This window comes from Nomascus leucogenys, chromosome X (assembly GCF_006542625.1).
Source record: "Nomascus leucogenys isolate Asia chromosome X, Asia_NLE_v1, whole genome shotgun sequence".
Lineage (NCBI taxonomy): Eukaryota > Metazoa > Chordata > Mammalia > Primates > Hylobatidae > Nomascus > Nomascus leucogenys.
Genome location: NC_044406.1, coordinates 38747791 through 38762871, shown reverse-complemented (window position 1 = coordinate 38762871; position 15081 = coordinate 38747791). Strand labels below are relative to the sequence as shown.

Below are 15081 nucleotides of genomic sequence, written 5' to 3'. Positions count from 1 at the left end.
AGAAGACCACAGGGGGAACAGGATCACTGTCCTCAAATCCCTGGAGAGCTGTCTTGGAGCAGAGGGACAACACTTGTTCTTTGTGATGCCAAGGGTTGAGTGCAGGTGGCTTAAGAAGCCCACAGGGAGACAGATTCTAGCAGTCAGAGCTGCCTAACAAGGCAACTGGCTGCCTTAGAGGAAGGCGGCTTTCTGTCCCTGCAGTCATACATCCAGTGGCCCATCTAGGAAGCTGGACCCTGAAAGTCCCTTCCAACCTGCAAAGTCCTAAGAATCCCACCCCTAAAAGACAAACATCTCTACTTGTAATGAACTCAGTTTGAAGAATCACTTCAAGCATCTTTTTTTTTTTTTTTTTTTTTTTTTTGAGACAGAGTTTCGCTCGTCGCCCAGGCTAGAGTGCAATGGAACGATCTCAGCTCACTGCAACCTCCGCCTCCTGGGTTCAAGCGATTCCCCTGCCTTGGCCTCCCAAGTAGCTGGGACTACAGGCATGCGCCACTGTGCCCAGCTAATTTTTTATATTTTTAGTAGAGACGAGGTTTCTCCGTGTTGGCCAGGCTGGTCTCGAACTCCTCACCTCAGGTGATCCACCCACCTCGGCCTCCCAAAGTGCTGGGATTACAGGCATGAGCCACTGTGCCTGGCCCAAGCATCTTTTTTTAAATTTTGTTTTTATTATTTATTTATTTATTTTTGAGGCAGGGTCTGGCTCTGTTGCCCAGGTTGGAATGCAGTGGTGCCATCACAGCACACTGCAACCTCTGCCTCCTGGGCTCAAGCAATCCTCCCGACTCAGCCTCCCAAGTAGCTGGGACTACAGGTGCGCACCACCATGCCCGGCTAATTTTTGTGGAGACAGGGTTTCGACATGTTGCCCAAGCTGGTCTCAAAACTCCTGGGCTCAAGTGATTCAAACTGCCTTGGCCTCACAAAGTTCTGGGACTATAGGCGTGAGCCATGGTGCGCAGCCCACTTCAAGCATCTTGATTACTGAAGATTTCCAGACTGACCTGGGGGTCGCAGGTTCACCCCTCTTCACACAACTCTATGGGCTATTGAGGTGGACAGGGATATTTCCTACCACTTCCCAGGTTGTAAGTCTGTCATCTCCTTTGGTCCTCATATTTTCTGTCCCTGTGTGTCTGTTACTACCTCCAAATGCGTCTGTGAGGAAAAGGAGGGGCAGAGAAGGTCTGGGCCTTGCCTGAGACCATGCAGATGGCGTGGCAGAACACCTCGCCAGCCACACTCCACACACCACACACCAACATCAATATGGTTCACACCAGACTCAGGTGTCAAGCTCACTCTCTCCCTCCCATCTCCTCACCCACAGTGCTCATACCACAAGGAGATCATTGAAGAGGAAGACCTCCCGCTGATGCAACCCTAGCCTCTGGGGGCGGTTTGGATCTGGCACCTCGTAGAGCTGGCAGCAGCAAACCAGTCGACGGTGAGGGAGAGACAGGACCTCGACAGGCATGAAGAAACAGGTGTCAGCAAGGCCAGCCCATCAGCTTCAGGCCTCCTGGCACCTTAACTTTCAACCGCAAGAAGTTTACCTCTCATACATGTGTGTCACTCTGACACAAGGGGTATCAGCAACTAAGGCCTAAACTTTTCTGCTACCTTGCCTTTGCCCCTCTGGAATGCCTTTCTTGCCCAGCTCTGCATGGTCATATTTCAACTCCCTTTCAAATTTCCATCCCGGCTGGGCACAGTGGCTCACACCTGTAATCCCAGCACTTTGGGAGGCCGAGGCGAGTGGATCACTTGAGATCAGGAGTTCGAGACCAGCCTGGCCAACATGGTGAAACCCCGTCTCTACTAAAAACACAAAAATTAGCTGGGTGTGGTGGTGGGCACCTGCAATCCCAGGTACTCAGGAGGCTGAGGCAGGAGAATCGTTTGAACCCAGGAGGTAGAGGTTGCAATGAGCTGAGATCATGCCACTGCACTCCAGCTTGAGTGACAGTGAAACTCCATCTCAAAAAAAAAAAAAATTCAATCACAAAATTATCTCTTCCAAGAAGCCTTCCCTGATTTCTCCAGGCTGAAAATGGCCTCTCTCTCCTTTCTCCTCTCCTAAATTGGACCATAAGGCAGAAATATTATATGTGTCTTTGTCTCACACTCCGATTGGTCTGTGAGTGCCCCCAAGGACAGAGACCACGTCTGATTCATATCTATGAATGCCCAGCACCAACTCTGGTGCCCAGCAAAATGCTGGGCTCAGTGGAAAGGCATCCACAAATGTTTGTTGGCTAAAGCATTTTCTTTTTGTTTTCTTTTTTTGAGACAGTCTTGCTCTGTCGCCCCAGGCTGGAGTGCATTGGCACGATCTCAGCTCACTGCAACCTCCGCCTCCCGGGTTCAAGTGATTCTCCTGCCTCAGCCTCCCAAGTAGCTGGAACTCCAGGCATGTACCATCACGCCCGCAACTAATTTTTGTATTTTTAGTAGAGACAGGGTTTTGCCATGATAGCCAGGCTGGTCTGGAACTCCTGACCTGAGGTGATCCTCCCACCTCGGCCTCCCAAAGTGCTGGGATTACAGGCGCGAGCCATTGCACCTGGCCTAAAGTGTGTTCTTACTTTGGTTTTCTGCTAACCATTAGCTTGGCTCTTCACTTAGGATGGACAGGCAAAGCCGGAGGTGAAAAGGATGCTAATATTTATATAGTACCCACTATGGGCCTTCGAATGTGCTCAATGCATTCACTCTGCACCACAGCCTTCTGAGGAATGCATTATCACCCACTCTGTATTGCAAGTAAAGGGCACCTGGGGCTCAGGGAGGTGCAGTGACTTACCACTTAGTGGCAGAGGCAGACCTGAACCCTGGCCCCTCTGCAGCCTCCCAAGGCACTTACTGGTTTCTTTCCAACAATCATGCGCTCCACAGCCTGCACCTGGGACACATGGTCATCGTTGGTCCGCAGTTCACGCCCCTGGATGCGCTGGTAGATGCCCACCAGGAGGTCTCGGGGGATGTCTTCACCATTGTCAACCCCTGGGGAAGGGAGTAACACAGGGATATGTCACATAATTATGGGCACTGGGTGGTAGGGGTGCTCCACCACCCCCACACCCAGGCATGGGCCACGATAGTCAGGACTGAGGGTCAATGTGTACCCTCAGCCCCTTAGCCAGGATTGGGGCAGGGAGGGTGTCCTTCAATACAATAGCCAGTTGCTATCTTCCCCAGAGTGGGGAGTTTTTTCTCAACAACTCAGAATACACTGTAATTAAAACAATCAGATACTATTGTTTGCCTTCCTAATTAGCAAAAATAATTTTAAAGGAAATCCAGTGCTAGGAAGAGTGCAGGGAAGTGGGCATGTATGGTAACATAACTCTTCTGGAAGGTAATTTGGCAAGAAGCTAAATGTTTGTACCCAGTGATTCCTCTTCTAGGAATCTACCCTAAGGAACTACTCAGAAATATGTGCAAGATGTATGTGCAAGAATGCTAGTGCAGGCCGGGCATGGTGGCTCACGCCTGTACTCCCAGCACTTTGGGAGGCCAAGACAGGCGGATCACGAGGTCAGGAGATCAACACCATCCTGGCCAACATGGTGAAACCTCATCTCTACTAAAATACAAAAAATTAGCCGGGCATGGCAGCATGTGCCTGTAGTCCCAGGTACTCGGGAGGCTGAGGCGGAATTGCTTGAACCCGGGAGGCAGAGGCTGTAGTGAGCCAAGATCGCGCCACTGCACTCCAGCCTGAGCAACAAGATTGAGACTCTGTCTCAAAAAAAAAAAAAAAAAAAAAAAAAAAAAAAGAATGCTAGGGCAGGCGTGGTATAATCCCAGCACTTTGGGAGTCTGAGGCAGGTGGATCGCTCGAGCCCAGGAATTCGAGAGCCAACCTGGCAACATGGCAAAATCCCATCTCTACAAAAAATACAAAAATTAGCTGGGTGTGGTGGCACACACCTGTGGTCCCAGCTACTTGGGAGGTTGAAGTGGGATAATAGCTTGAGCCTGGGAGGAGGAGGTTGCAGTGAACCATGATTGCACCACTGCACTCTAGCCTGGGCAACAAAGCATGACCCTGTCTCAAAAAAAAAAAAAAAAATACTCACTAAGTGTTACTTATGGGGACAATTTGAAACAACCTAAATTTTAACAATAGAGGATAATATATCCATTTAATAAAATGATGCACAGCTATTAAAAACTTGACATTTACAAAAACATTTCAATAGCATGAGAAAATTACAGTAGCAAATTATGTGAAAAGAGTAAGATAAATTGCATGTATAGTATGATCTGAACTATATAAAAAGTTACATATGCATGGGGGAAAAGATTAGAATGCACCAAAACATTAACTATGATTGCCTCTAGGGGGGCACATTTTGGGTGATAAAAAGAAATTTTCTAATTTTCTGAATCTTCCAACATTTCTGAAATAAGAATGTATTACCTTCATTTATTTGCTTATTTATTTAATAATTAGAGGGGGAAAGATTCACATACATACATACACACACACACACACACACACACACACACACACACACATATATTGAGAGAGAGAGGGAAAAAGAATGGATGAATGAATGATGGCAAAATTCTAGGAGACAGCTCCAAATGGCCTCTGATCTAACTCCCTCCTCCCATGTTCACCATCCTTCTCCACTTCTGATTGCTGAGTGAAACCCACTCACTCTTCTCTCTAAATCCTCTACTAGAAAAATGTTTTCTGGGCAGGACGTGGAGGCTCACACCTGTAATCCCAGCACTTTGGGAGGCTGAGTTGAGGCAAGGAGTTTGAGACCAGCCTGGGCAACATAGCAAGACCCTGTCTCTACAAAAAATTTAAAAATTAGTTGGGCATGGTGGCACACGCCTATAGTCCCAGCTACTCAGGAGGCTGAGGTGGGAGGATCGCTTGAGCCCAGGAGTTCAAGGCTGCAGTGAGCTCTGCTAGCACCACTGCAATCCAGCCTGGATGAGACAGTGAGACCCTGTCTCTAAAAATAAAAAATAAATAAATAAAATAAAATAAACAGAAAACAAAAAAATGTTTTCTTCCTTGGAAATGTCACATCTCCTCCTTGGACAGGTGCTAAAGGAACACACTACATCGCACTGACTTTCTTACCAGAGCAGCCACAGCTGCACAAACCTGATGGGCAGCCAATTTGTCTTGTTTTCAGTTTGCTTTTTTCTTTGACTCTATTTCCCTCTTTCTTTTCTGCTTAAATAACCTTAACATCTGTACCATTTTTAGTAGGCTGCTCTTTGGTGATAGGCAGGGCTCGACATCAGTAGAATAAGCAAAAAAAGCAAGGTGACACCTTTCATCTGGCATTCAAGGCCCTCATATATTGGTTCCATATATTGGAACCTCATATATTGGGACCCTCATATATTGGGACCTTCCCAACCCATCAATGACTTCATCTCAATTGTTCTTCTTTTTTTTTTTTTCGAAGACAGAGTCTTGCTCTGTCACTCAGGCTGGAGTGCAGTGGTGCGATCTTAGCTCACTGCAACCTCTGCCTCCCAGGTTCAAGTAATTCTCCTGCCTCAGCCTTCTGAGCGGCTGGGATTACAGGTGTGCACCAGCATGCCTGCTAATTTTTGTATTTTTAGTAGAGATGGGGTTTCCCCTTGTTGGCCAGGCTGGTCTGGAACTCCTGGCCTCATGTGATCCACCTGCCTCAGCCTCACAAAGTGCTGGGATTACAGGCATGAGCCACCATACCCAGCCCTAAGGAAAATAGATGTTCCTGCCTCTGCGCCTTTGGTATTCTCATTGCTAGGTAAGCCCTCCTCTATCTCTATTGTGTCACCTTCTCCATGCCTTCAAGACCCACCTTAAAATAAAAATACTGCCTCCTCCGGGAAGCTAGCTAGAGGTGGGCTCTCCCTCCTTTGAGCTCTGACTGCACTTTTGGCCTCTCTGATGTCACTGTTCATTTTCTGTCTTATGTTAGTTATCTGGGTGCTACAAGTCAGCCTCTCCCACACACAGGGAGCTCTCTCAGAACAGGGAGTATGGCAGATTTCCCTCCATTGTCCTTGGCATCCATCATGGGGCTTGGCACACACTAAGCGCTAAGTGTTGACTGGCTGGCTGGTTGTTTGGTCGAGTGATAAATGAATGCATGAATAGAGGAAAAGGTACCTAAAATAATTAAATAAGTCCCCATGGGCATAAATAAGAGAGGGAAAGAAGGAGCGAGGAAAGGACAAGTGAATGACTGAATGAATGAATGAATCAGAGTAAAGCCTTGTAAGAGTCAGGACTTTAATCTGTCATGTTCACTGCTTGAACCCTAGGACCTAGAAACCTGGTACACAGTAGAAGCTCAGTACAATGGACAAATGACGATTTGAGTGAATTAATAAGTGAATATCCTGGGAACATCCAGCTAGGGCAGAAAGTGACAGCATCACAAATTAATTTCCAAGGAACAGATGGGACCTCCTGCATCCTTCCCCTTACCCCCCAGTTTCCCTTTCCAGGTGAAGGGCAGGAAAAGCTGATAGGGAAGTCACCTCTCAGGTTCTTGATGAAGTCATCTAGTTTCATCTTTCGTTCAGCCTTGACGCTGGGACTGTACATGTCGGTATTGAGGAGGATGATGGCAAAAGCAAGGATGAAGATGGTGTCTGGGTTCCGGAACTGGCGCACGAGGGCTGGGTTACAGACACAGTACCGCTGGCTGCAGGGCAGGAGGGGTCAAAGCCAGACTCAGGAACCAGCCATCTCTGCCTACCCACCATCCACCCAGTCTGGCACCAGCAACCCTTTCCTGCAAGAAATACTTCCTTGATCTCTGGGTCTGTCCTCTTCAGAGCTTCCCCTAGACCAGCATGTAAAAATCACAATCGCTACCTTTTACAGAGCTCTTCCAGGGGATTTATGTACATTGTTTCACGTAATCCTATCGTAATCCTGCAAGGTAGCTATTGGCAGTCCCATTTTACAGACGAAGTGACTAAGACTCAAAGTGGCGAGGTAACTTGCCCAAGGTAATAGAGCTGGTAAATGGTGAAGCCAGGATGAAAACCCAGATATTTCTGACTGCAAAGCAAATCCTTCCCCCATTGTGGGAAACAAGTTCTCAGCAACTCCTGTTTCTCTTCTAAATACCCTAAAGTGGCAGAGCCAGGATTTAGACCCCTGTCTACCTGATCTCCAAAGCATTTATAGTACAGTAAAATGGTTAAGGGCATGGATGGATCATGGACTCAGACACATACGAGTTCAAATCCTGGTTCTACCACTTATTCACTGTATGAGCCTGGGCAAGTTACTTAACCTCTCTAAACTTCTGATTTCTCATCTGTAAAATGGGAATAATAATAGAAGTGCCTACTTTATGGGGTGGTTGTGATTATTCGGTGAAATAATCATGTAAAGTGCTCAGCTCAGCACCTGACACCTAGTAAGTGCTCCGTGAATGTTAGCTGTTATTGCTGATGTTGTTGTCACTTATCGAATGCCGATGTCCCAGAGGCTGAGCTAGATACTTCATATGCACTACCTCTGATCCTCACAATTGCCTTGCAAGATAGGATTTATCATCTCTGTTTTATGGTGAAGAAAGTATGAGGCTCAGAGAAGTGACTTATAAACACATACTACGTCGATGCCCACAGGAGGGAGGGGCAGCTTCGCAAGTGGGAGGTAGGCACACCTGAAGGCTTCGATGAGTCGCTCCACTTTCTGGGCCTCACCCTGAACCCGGATATGGGACTGGAACTTCCGGAGCGCATCATCCAGATCCATGGAGGAGAAGTCCATTTCATCCACCACACAGCTAAGGAGCAAAGAAGGGGGTGTGGCACTTTCAATTCCTCTGCAGAAAACCTCTGACCCACCTGGACCTGCTCAAATGGACCAACACCCCCACTGATAAGACTCCCAAATTCAGGACCTGTGGCCCGAGCAAATACACATGAGGACAGAATGTTTGAAATCAAATCCATCTCAGAAAATTGAGGCAAGGCACGTGGTCACTAAAGGTCCTTTCCATCAAGCCACTCATTTCAGAGACAGGAAAACTGAGGCCCAAAACAGGCCACAGGATGAGCATGTCTTGCCCAGGGCCACCCAGAAGACTTTAGGAATAGAGCCAAACAAGATCAGACCCCTTTGGGGCAGAAGGGTACGGGGGCAGGAAGGTCTATTCATCCTGTTTTGAAAAGCTTATCTGAGCTAAAGGGACAAGCTGCCCCCTTCCTCCCTCTTGCTGTCCTTTTCCAGGAATCCCTGGCCCAGCCTGCCCCATCCTGGGGTCCTCACTCCAACACGTCTCTGTTGAACTGCTTCTGCCGGTTCCCTAGGAATTCCCCTATCATCTGCCGGCTGAGGCCTTTCCGCTCCAGGATGAAGTGAGCCACTCCCACCGGTGTGTCTGACAGGAAGCCCCGCTCGATCAGATACTGGATACCCTTCTCTGGCTTCCTGCAGAAAGAGGGGAGGTAGATGAGATGACTGTCCTCCTGGAACTGTGCTCTCTGTCTCATTTGTTGAACTAATTTTGGGCCCAACTAAGTCCGGCCTCAGAGGACCAACGAAGTCAAATACATAATTTGATCCAATCCCATCATGGCACAAATGAGAAAACTGAGGCCCAGGGAGAAGAAGCCACTTGCCCATTTCAAGGAGCTTCAAAATCCCAAGGTATCTTCAACCCAACATCCCCCTTCACTGGAGCCACACCACAACTGAAAGAAAATCAGTATCTAATGAGAGCCTGCTCTACACCAGAAGCTTTGACGTTCCCAGCAAGAAGGGAGGTGAGGGCTGAGCACCTTCCCTCTGAGTCACAGACCCTCAGAGTAGGGAAGAAGTGAAGAGGTTACTTTGTTCCACATCCCACATCCCACCCAGGCAGGTATCACCAACTTTCTCTGAGTGTTTCTATAGACAAGGTGCCCCGTAGATTTTCAGGGAGCTGGGCCAAAATCTGGGTCACAGCTATCCCATATTCAGAACCCCAGAACCTTAGGACCCCACAAGGTTAAAATTTGGAAGGGACTGATGCCATAGGAGTCTCAGATCCATCACTTCCCAGTTGTATGACTTTGGACAATTCCTTTTACTTCTCCAAGCCTTGGTTCCTTATCTACAAAATAGGAACACTACTGCCTGCCTTGCTGAGTTATTATAAGAATTAAATACAGGTGGCAGTGTTTAATAAGCTATAAAGATGTAAGGCATTCAAGTAATGGCTTACATTACATCTAATGTTTTCTAATTACATCTAATATTTTCCAATTATTTTCTAATCAAATGTCACACTCCCACCTCACTCCTAAACACCTGGCAGAAGACCAGGCACCTAGAAAGAGCTTAGTCACAGTCACTGAAGGGTCCAGCACACCACCCTGCCCCCAACACCTCTTACATACACATTCTGCTAGTGGTAGGTGGAAAAATGGAAGCCCGGGGAGGAATGCATCTTGCCCAGGGCTACGCAGTGAGTCTGGCCAAAGGCCGACTAGGGGGCCAGGTCTCCTGTTTCCCAGGCTAGGGCTCTTTCTACACCATATCACCTCCCCTCTAAAAAGGGAAGGTGGGGAGGACAAGGTTCGGAATCCATTTAGTGGGGTCATCTCACCCAAGATCACACAGCCAGCCAGAGGCAGTACTAGGACCTGAGCCCGGGTGTGTTAAGGGACTCTCTACTCTGCCACCCTGTTGCCAATCCTCTTCCCTGAATATCTGGGGAGAAATACCATTCCACAGAATGAAAGGATGGCGGAACAGGGATCACTGTGTGGAGTTCTGTCCCAGGAACCCAAGTGCCCGTGGCAGGGTAGGAAGGGGCAAGCAGGCTAGAACGGGGAGCACGCACTTGTTGAAGAGGTTGAGGCCGATTCGGTAGTGCCGCCTCTGGACCACGTCATTGTTGAAAGCTGGCGAGTCCCAGCTGTGCCTTGTCTCCCGCTGGTAAGTCTGCTTGCACAGGCCGGTGGCCGGAGGCTCCCTTAGACTGTCCCGAGAAGAGGAGCCGGAGCTGCAGTTGATGGTCTCATTGGAATTGCTGGAGCTCTCGAGGCTCTCATTATCTCCACCATCAGAGTTCTCGCCTGCTGCCTCGCACTTCCCCAACCTCCGACCCCCAGCCACACCACTGGGCCCAGTGCCACTGTTGGGGGCTGGTGGCAGGGGCCCTGGTGGGGCTGGGGCTGGGCCCTCAGGGGCTGGGTAGTGGCGGTGTGGGATCGGGGCCCTGCCTGGTGGCCCCTTGTGCTTCAGGGTCCCATGGGGGCTGCAGCCATCAGCCTCATACACCAGCTGGCGGTGGACAGAGCCGCGATCTGAGCGGTCACTCAGGTCCACGGAGCTGTCACTAGGAGGCTCAATGGTAAGCAGGGGAAGGTGGGCGGCCCGCAGCCGGAAATCCCGGCACTCCAAGCACCCGGGACCCCTGCGAGTGCCTTCCTCACGGCTACCGTCTTCCCGGGTTCCTGATGGCACTGGTGGAGGAACCGGCGGGAGAGGGGCTGGCGCCCAGAACTCGGGCCGGCCCTGGGGTGGGGGTTCTGTGCTGGGCAGTCGCTCAGGGGATTGTTGGGGAACTGTGTCATCCAGGTAGAGGGGAAGATCACTGAAGGATGTGGCTGAGCTGTCCTCTTGCTGTTCCTTTGACTCCCGCTTCTCCAGCTGGGCTGACCCTGGCTCCTCAGACATGGGCCCTGACGGGTGGCAGTTCAGGGCTTCGTCGATGGATTCAGCCAGAGACTTTACCTGTGCAAGGGGGGGAGGAGAGGAGGGAAAGGGAGAGAAGAGAAAGAAAGATAAAGGGAAGAATGGTGGAAGGTGGGAATGAGGGAGGGAGGTAAGGGAAAAGGGGGAGTCTTCCTGGTAGGTCAGCAAGGAGGGTGGATTCCCCTCCCCCAGCCCTGACAGGCTCTCTGTGGTCTATAAAATGACTCGCAGGGAACCATTGTGAGCTCACAGGAGCTGGGACTAATACCCACAAGTTTCCCACTCAGCTCACACCCCAATACCTCCTTTGTGTCCATTTAGACTCAAGCCAAATGTTACCTCCTCCCTGATTCAAGCCACATTCTTGCCTCTGCCATCCCCCAGGGTAAACCAAAATCCATTTCCTCTGTGGGAATTCTCTTAGGAAATCCATAACATTCCACCTTGAGCATCTGGACCACAGCTGGTAATGCTCTCTCCCTGTGGTATCCAGACTCTAAACTGGCCGCTAATGATCCCTGCCTCCTGGTATTCACACCCTAGGGTACCACATTGTACCAGAGTTAGTCTGTGTGACAAACAGCATATGGCAGAAGCGAATGTATGCCACTTCTGAAATTAGGTTTTAAAAGACTGCAGAGGCTGGGCATGGTGGCTCACGCCTGTAATCCCAGCACTTTGGGAGGCCAAGATGGGAGGATCCCTTGAGCCCAGGAGTTGAAGAGCAGCCTGGGCAATATGGCGAGACTCTATCTCTACAAAAAATAAAAACATTAGCTGGGTGTGGTGGCACACACCTGTAGTCCCAGCTACTCAGGAGAGTGAGGCAGGAGGATCACTTGAGCCCAGGAGTTTGAGGCTGCAGTGAGCTATGATCACGCCACTGCACTCCAGCCTGGCAACAGAGCAAGATCCTGTCTCTAAAATTTTTATTTGTTTGTTTGAGACAGAGTCTTGCTCTCACCCAGGCTGGAGTGCAGTGGCACGATCTCAGCTCACTGCAACCTGCACCTCCCAGGTTCAAGCGATTCTCCTTCCTCAGCCTCCCCAGTAGCAGGGATTACAGGTGCACACCACCATGTTTGGCTAATTTTTGCATTTTTAGTAGAGACGGGGTTTCGCCATGATGGACAGGCTGGTCTCAAACCCCTGACCTCAGGTGATCTGCCCACCTTGGCCTCCCGAAGTGCTGAGATTACAGGCGTGAGCTGCCACACCTAGCCAAAAAAAAATTAATTTAAAAAAAAAAAAAAAGACTGCAAAAAATTTTTTAAAAATTTAAAAAACTAAAAAAAAAAATTTTTTTAATGACTGTAGCTTCCATCTTGAGTACTCTTGGTCGCTTGTCACTTGTAGTCTTTCTCTTAGACCCCCCAACCTGGGGAAAGCCGCATCACGAACAGTCCTATGGAGAGGCCCACAGGGTGAGGCATTGAATCCTCCTGCCAACAGCCAAGTGGGTGAGCTTGAAAGCAGACTGCCAGCCCCAGTCTAATCTTCAGATATTGCGGGCTCTCCCTACAGCTTGACTGCAGCCTCATGAAAGGCCCTGAACCAGAACCACTCAGCCATGCCATTCCCAGCTTCCTGGCCCCCAGAAACTGATGAGATAATAAATGTTTATTGTTTAGGCTCAGTCTCTTGGGTCAGTTTTAAGCTACCAAATTTGGGGGTAATTTGTTACACAGCAACAGACAACGGATATACTTCCCCATCAGACTTCAATAGCACTCAGAGCTGGGACCAGACCTGCTTCCCAGACTGATCTCCTATTCCCCATTCCTCCCTTGAGGGAGGGATCCAGGCCTGGTTTCTCTCTTTTTAGCTCAGCTCAACACACCGCTTGACACAGAAGAGATGTTCAATTAAATCTTTGTTGTATGAATGAACAGATGAATGATATAGATCTTCCCTTCAATACTCCTGTCCTTCCCTCCACCTCTTCACCAGCTCCAAGGAGGCATGCCCAGGCTGATGGCAAGGCCAGATCATAGAGGTTAGAGCAGAGTGACTTTTTCTCTTATAAAGCTTCTTCCATTCATTCAACAATCTCTACCAAGTACCTTCTTGGTTTTAGGAAGAAAACTAACGTACTCAGCAGCTACTATGTACTAGGTGTTTTCATATATATTAATTACCTGTACAGTTGCACTGAGTCTTCCAAACAGCTCTAAAAGGGTTTTCTCTCCATTTTATTTTCTCTCCATTTTATTGATCATGTTCCAGCGTGGTTAAACAGTTTGCCAAGGCCACACAGTTGGGAAATGGCAGAACTGGGATTCACACCTGGGCAAGTACGTTGACACACCCCAAGCCTAGAATGATCTCCCACTACCTTTACTGCATTACAATTCCACCCTCCACGCTTTTGCTGATGCAACGCCTATGTAAGCAACACCCTCCCAAGTATTTCTAACTTGCTAAATCTTTTCTCTCTGGTAAGGCCCAGCTCCAATGCTGTTTTCTCAAACAGGTTTTCTGTGGTTCTCGCAGAAGAAAGTTGCCTCCCCCTCCTCTGGGTTCCCAAGGTACTATACATTATACTATAGCCTTTCTCATGGCTCAGCGCACACTCTACTTCAGGAGACAGTAATGCACACACATGTCTGCCATTTCCTACTGCCCTGGGATCCTTGAGGACAAGGACCAATTCCAGATCCTTAGCCTCAGTCTCCTCCTCTATTAAATGGGAATAATAATCCCTGTCTCACAGGTCTGGTGTGAGGCATACACAGCACTGGCACACAGTAGGAGCTCACTACCTGTGAGTTAAGCTTTATTTTATAGTATATCAAGTTCCAAGTAGTGAGAACTTTTTTCTTATTTGTTCTATACACCCATATATATTTTTTCCCACAAGAAGGGAACGGCATGGAACACCCATATTTGCAACTTGCTTGTTTTAACAATGTAATTTCTGGCTGGGCACAGTGGCTCACGCCTGTAATCTCAGCACTTTGGGAGGTGGTGGCAGGTGGATCACCTGAGGTCAGGAGTTTGAGACCAGCCTGACCAACATGGTGAAACCCTGTCTCTACTAAAAATACAAAATTAGCCGGGTGTGGTGGCACATGCCTGCAATCCCAGCTACTCGGGAGAGTGAGGCAGGAGAATCACTTGAACCCAGGAGGCAGAGGTTACAGTGAGCCAAGATCGTGCCATTGCACTCCAGCCTGGGTGTCGAGAGTGAAACTCCGTCTCAAAAAAAAAAAAAAAAAAAAAAAAAAAAAAAAAAAAAAAAAAAAAGGTAATTTCTATCTTGCCAGTTCTTTCTCATTATTCTCACAGTCCCAACTCGAATGGTAGATATTTGCTGTTATTAAATGCCTGTCACGCAACTTCTTTCAGTTTGCAATCTAGGTAAAAAGTAGCAGGAGTAGCCAGAGCATGGGGATGGGGAAGAAAGGTCCTTTTCAGGGATCCTGACCTGTTTGGAGAAGGAGTCTTCAAGTTCTGTGATGTCATTAGAAAACTCTCCAGATGTGGTGACGGAGCTTCCACCACCATCGATGCCCCCACCACAGGAGCCTCCATATGGGAGCCCCCGTTCAAGCCGGTGGCTCCGGGCACCAGCCATGGCACCCTCGTCCAGCGAGGCAGGCTTGCCCTCGAAGTACGCGGGGTTCTGTGCCTTCTCATACTCCTCAAAGGAGAACTGCATCCGCATGTTGGAAAGGATGATGCGGCGGGACATGCGGCTCTCTGAGGCTGAGCTGCGTAGCCGCTCAAAGTTCTTGTTCATGCGGTACTGGCGGAAGGCTGTCTGGATGGTCCTGGCAGCCCTGCGGCTCAGGAAGGAGCCCCCATACTTCCTCTCCAGCATTTCCACCTGGCAGAGAAGGGTCGAGGGGAACAAGGTCAGAAAGTCATGGCAGCCTCATCTCCCTAGGCACTCAACCACACCACCCCCACTGGAATCATGGCTGACTGCTTACAGCCACCGAAAGCACCAGGCTAGGTGCTCAGTGTTGTCTCCTCACTTGAATTTCAGATAACACAGGTCAAATGGGGTTGGATTATGTTTTGTTTTCTTATTTGCAAGAAGAACATATTGATTATTTGAAAACAGGAAACAAACAGAGAAGCCAAAAAAAAAGAAAGCAAGGTAGAAATAAATGGAGAGCAAGAAGGAAAGAAAGGAGGAAGAAAGAGAATGAGAAAGGAGGAGAGAGGGAGAGAGAAAGGCAGAGAAGGAAGGAAGGAGGGAAGGAAGGAAGGAAGGAAGGAAGGAAGGAAGGAAGGAAGGAAGGAAGGAACGTAGGTAGGTTGAATTACCAACATTCCAAACACCTAAGCATAACTAGAATATGTCCTTTGGTGTAGGGTATATGTTTTTGTATATGTCCTTCCAGTTTTTTCCTATATGTAGTATTTTGCTTTCCCTCCACCTT

The 15081-nt window shown here is 48.7% G+C and overlaps 1 protein-coding gene across 8 annotated transcripts in view; it reads right to left on the bottom strand.

Annotated features, from left to right (window-relative positions):
- The window catches only part of IQSEC2 (IQ motif and Sec7 domain ArfGEF 2), an 88269-nt gene that overhangs the window by 7555 nt on the left and 65633 nt on the right, over positions 1-15081 (bottom strand). For all 8 annotated transcript variants that reach the window (XM_030807448.1, XM_030807447.1, XM_030807453.1 and 5 more), the window contains 7 exons: positions 14118-14519; positions 9834-10729; positions 8276-8437; positions 7668-7790; positions 6523-6689; positions 2876-3015; positions 1349-1474 (listed from right to left, as the gene is read on the bottom strand). In XM_030807448.1, coding sequence (XP_030663308.1) covers positions 1349-1474; positions 2876-3015; positions 6523-6689; positions 7668-7790; positions 8276-8437; positions 9834-10729; positions 14118-14519 — 2016 coding nt within the window. The remainder of the gene's footprint in view (positions 1-1348; positions 1475-2875; positions 3016-6522; positions 6690-7667; positions 7791-8275; positions 8438-9833; positions 10730-14117; positions 14520-15081) is intronic.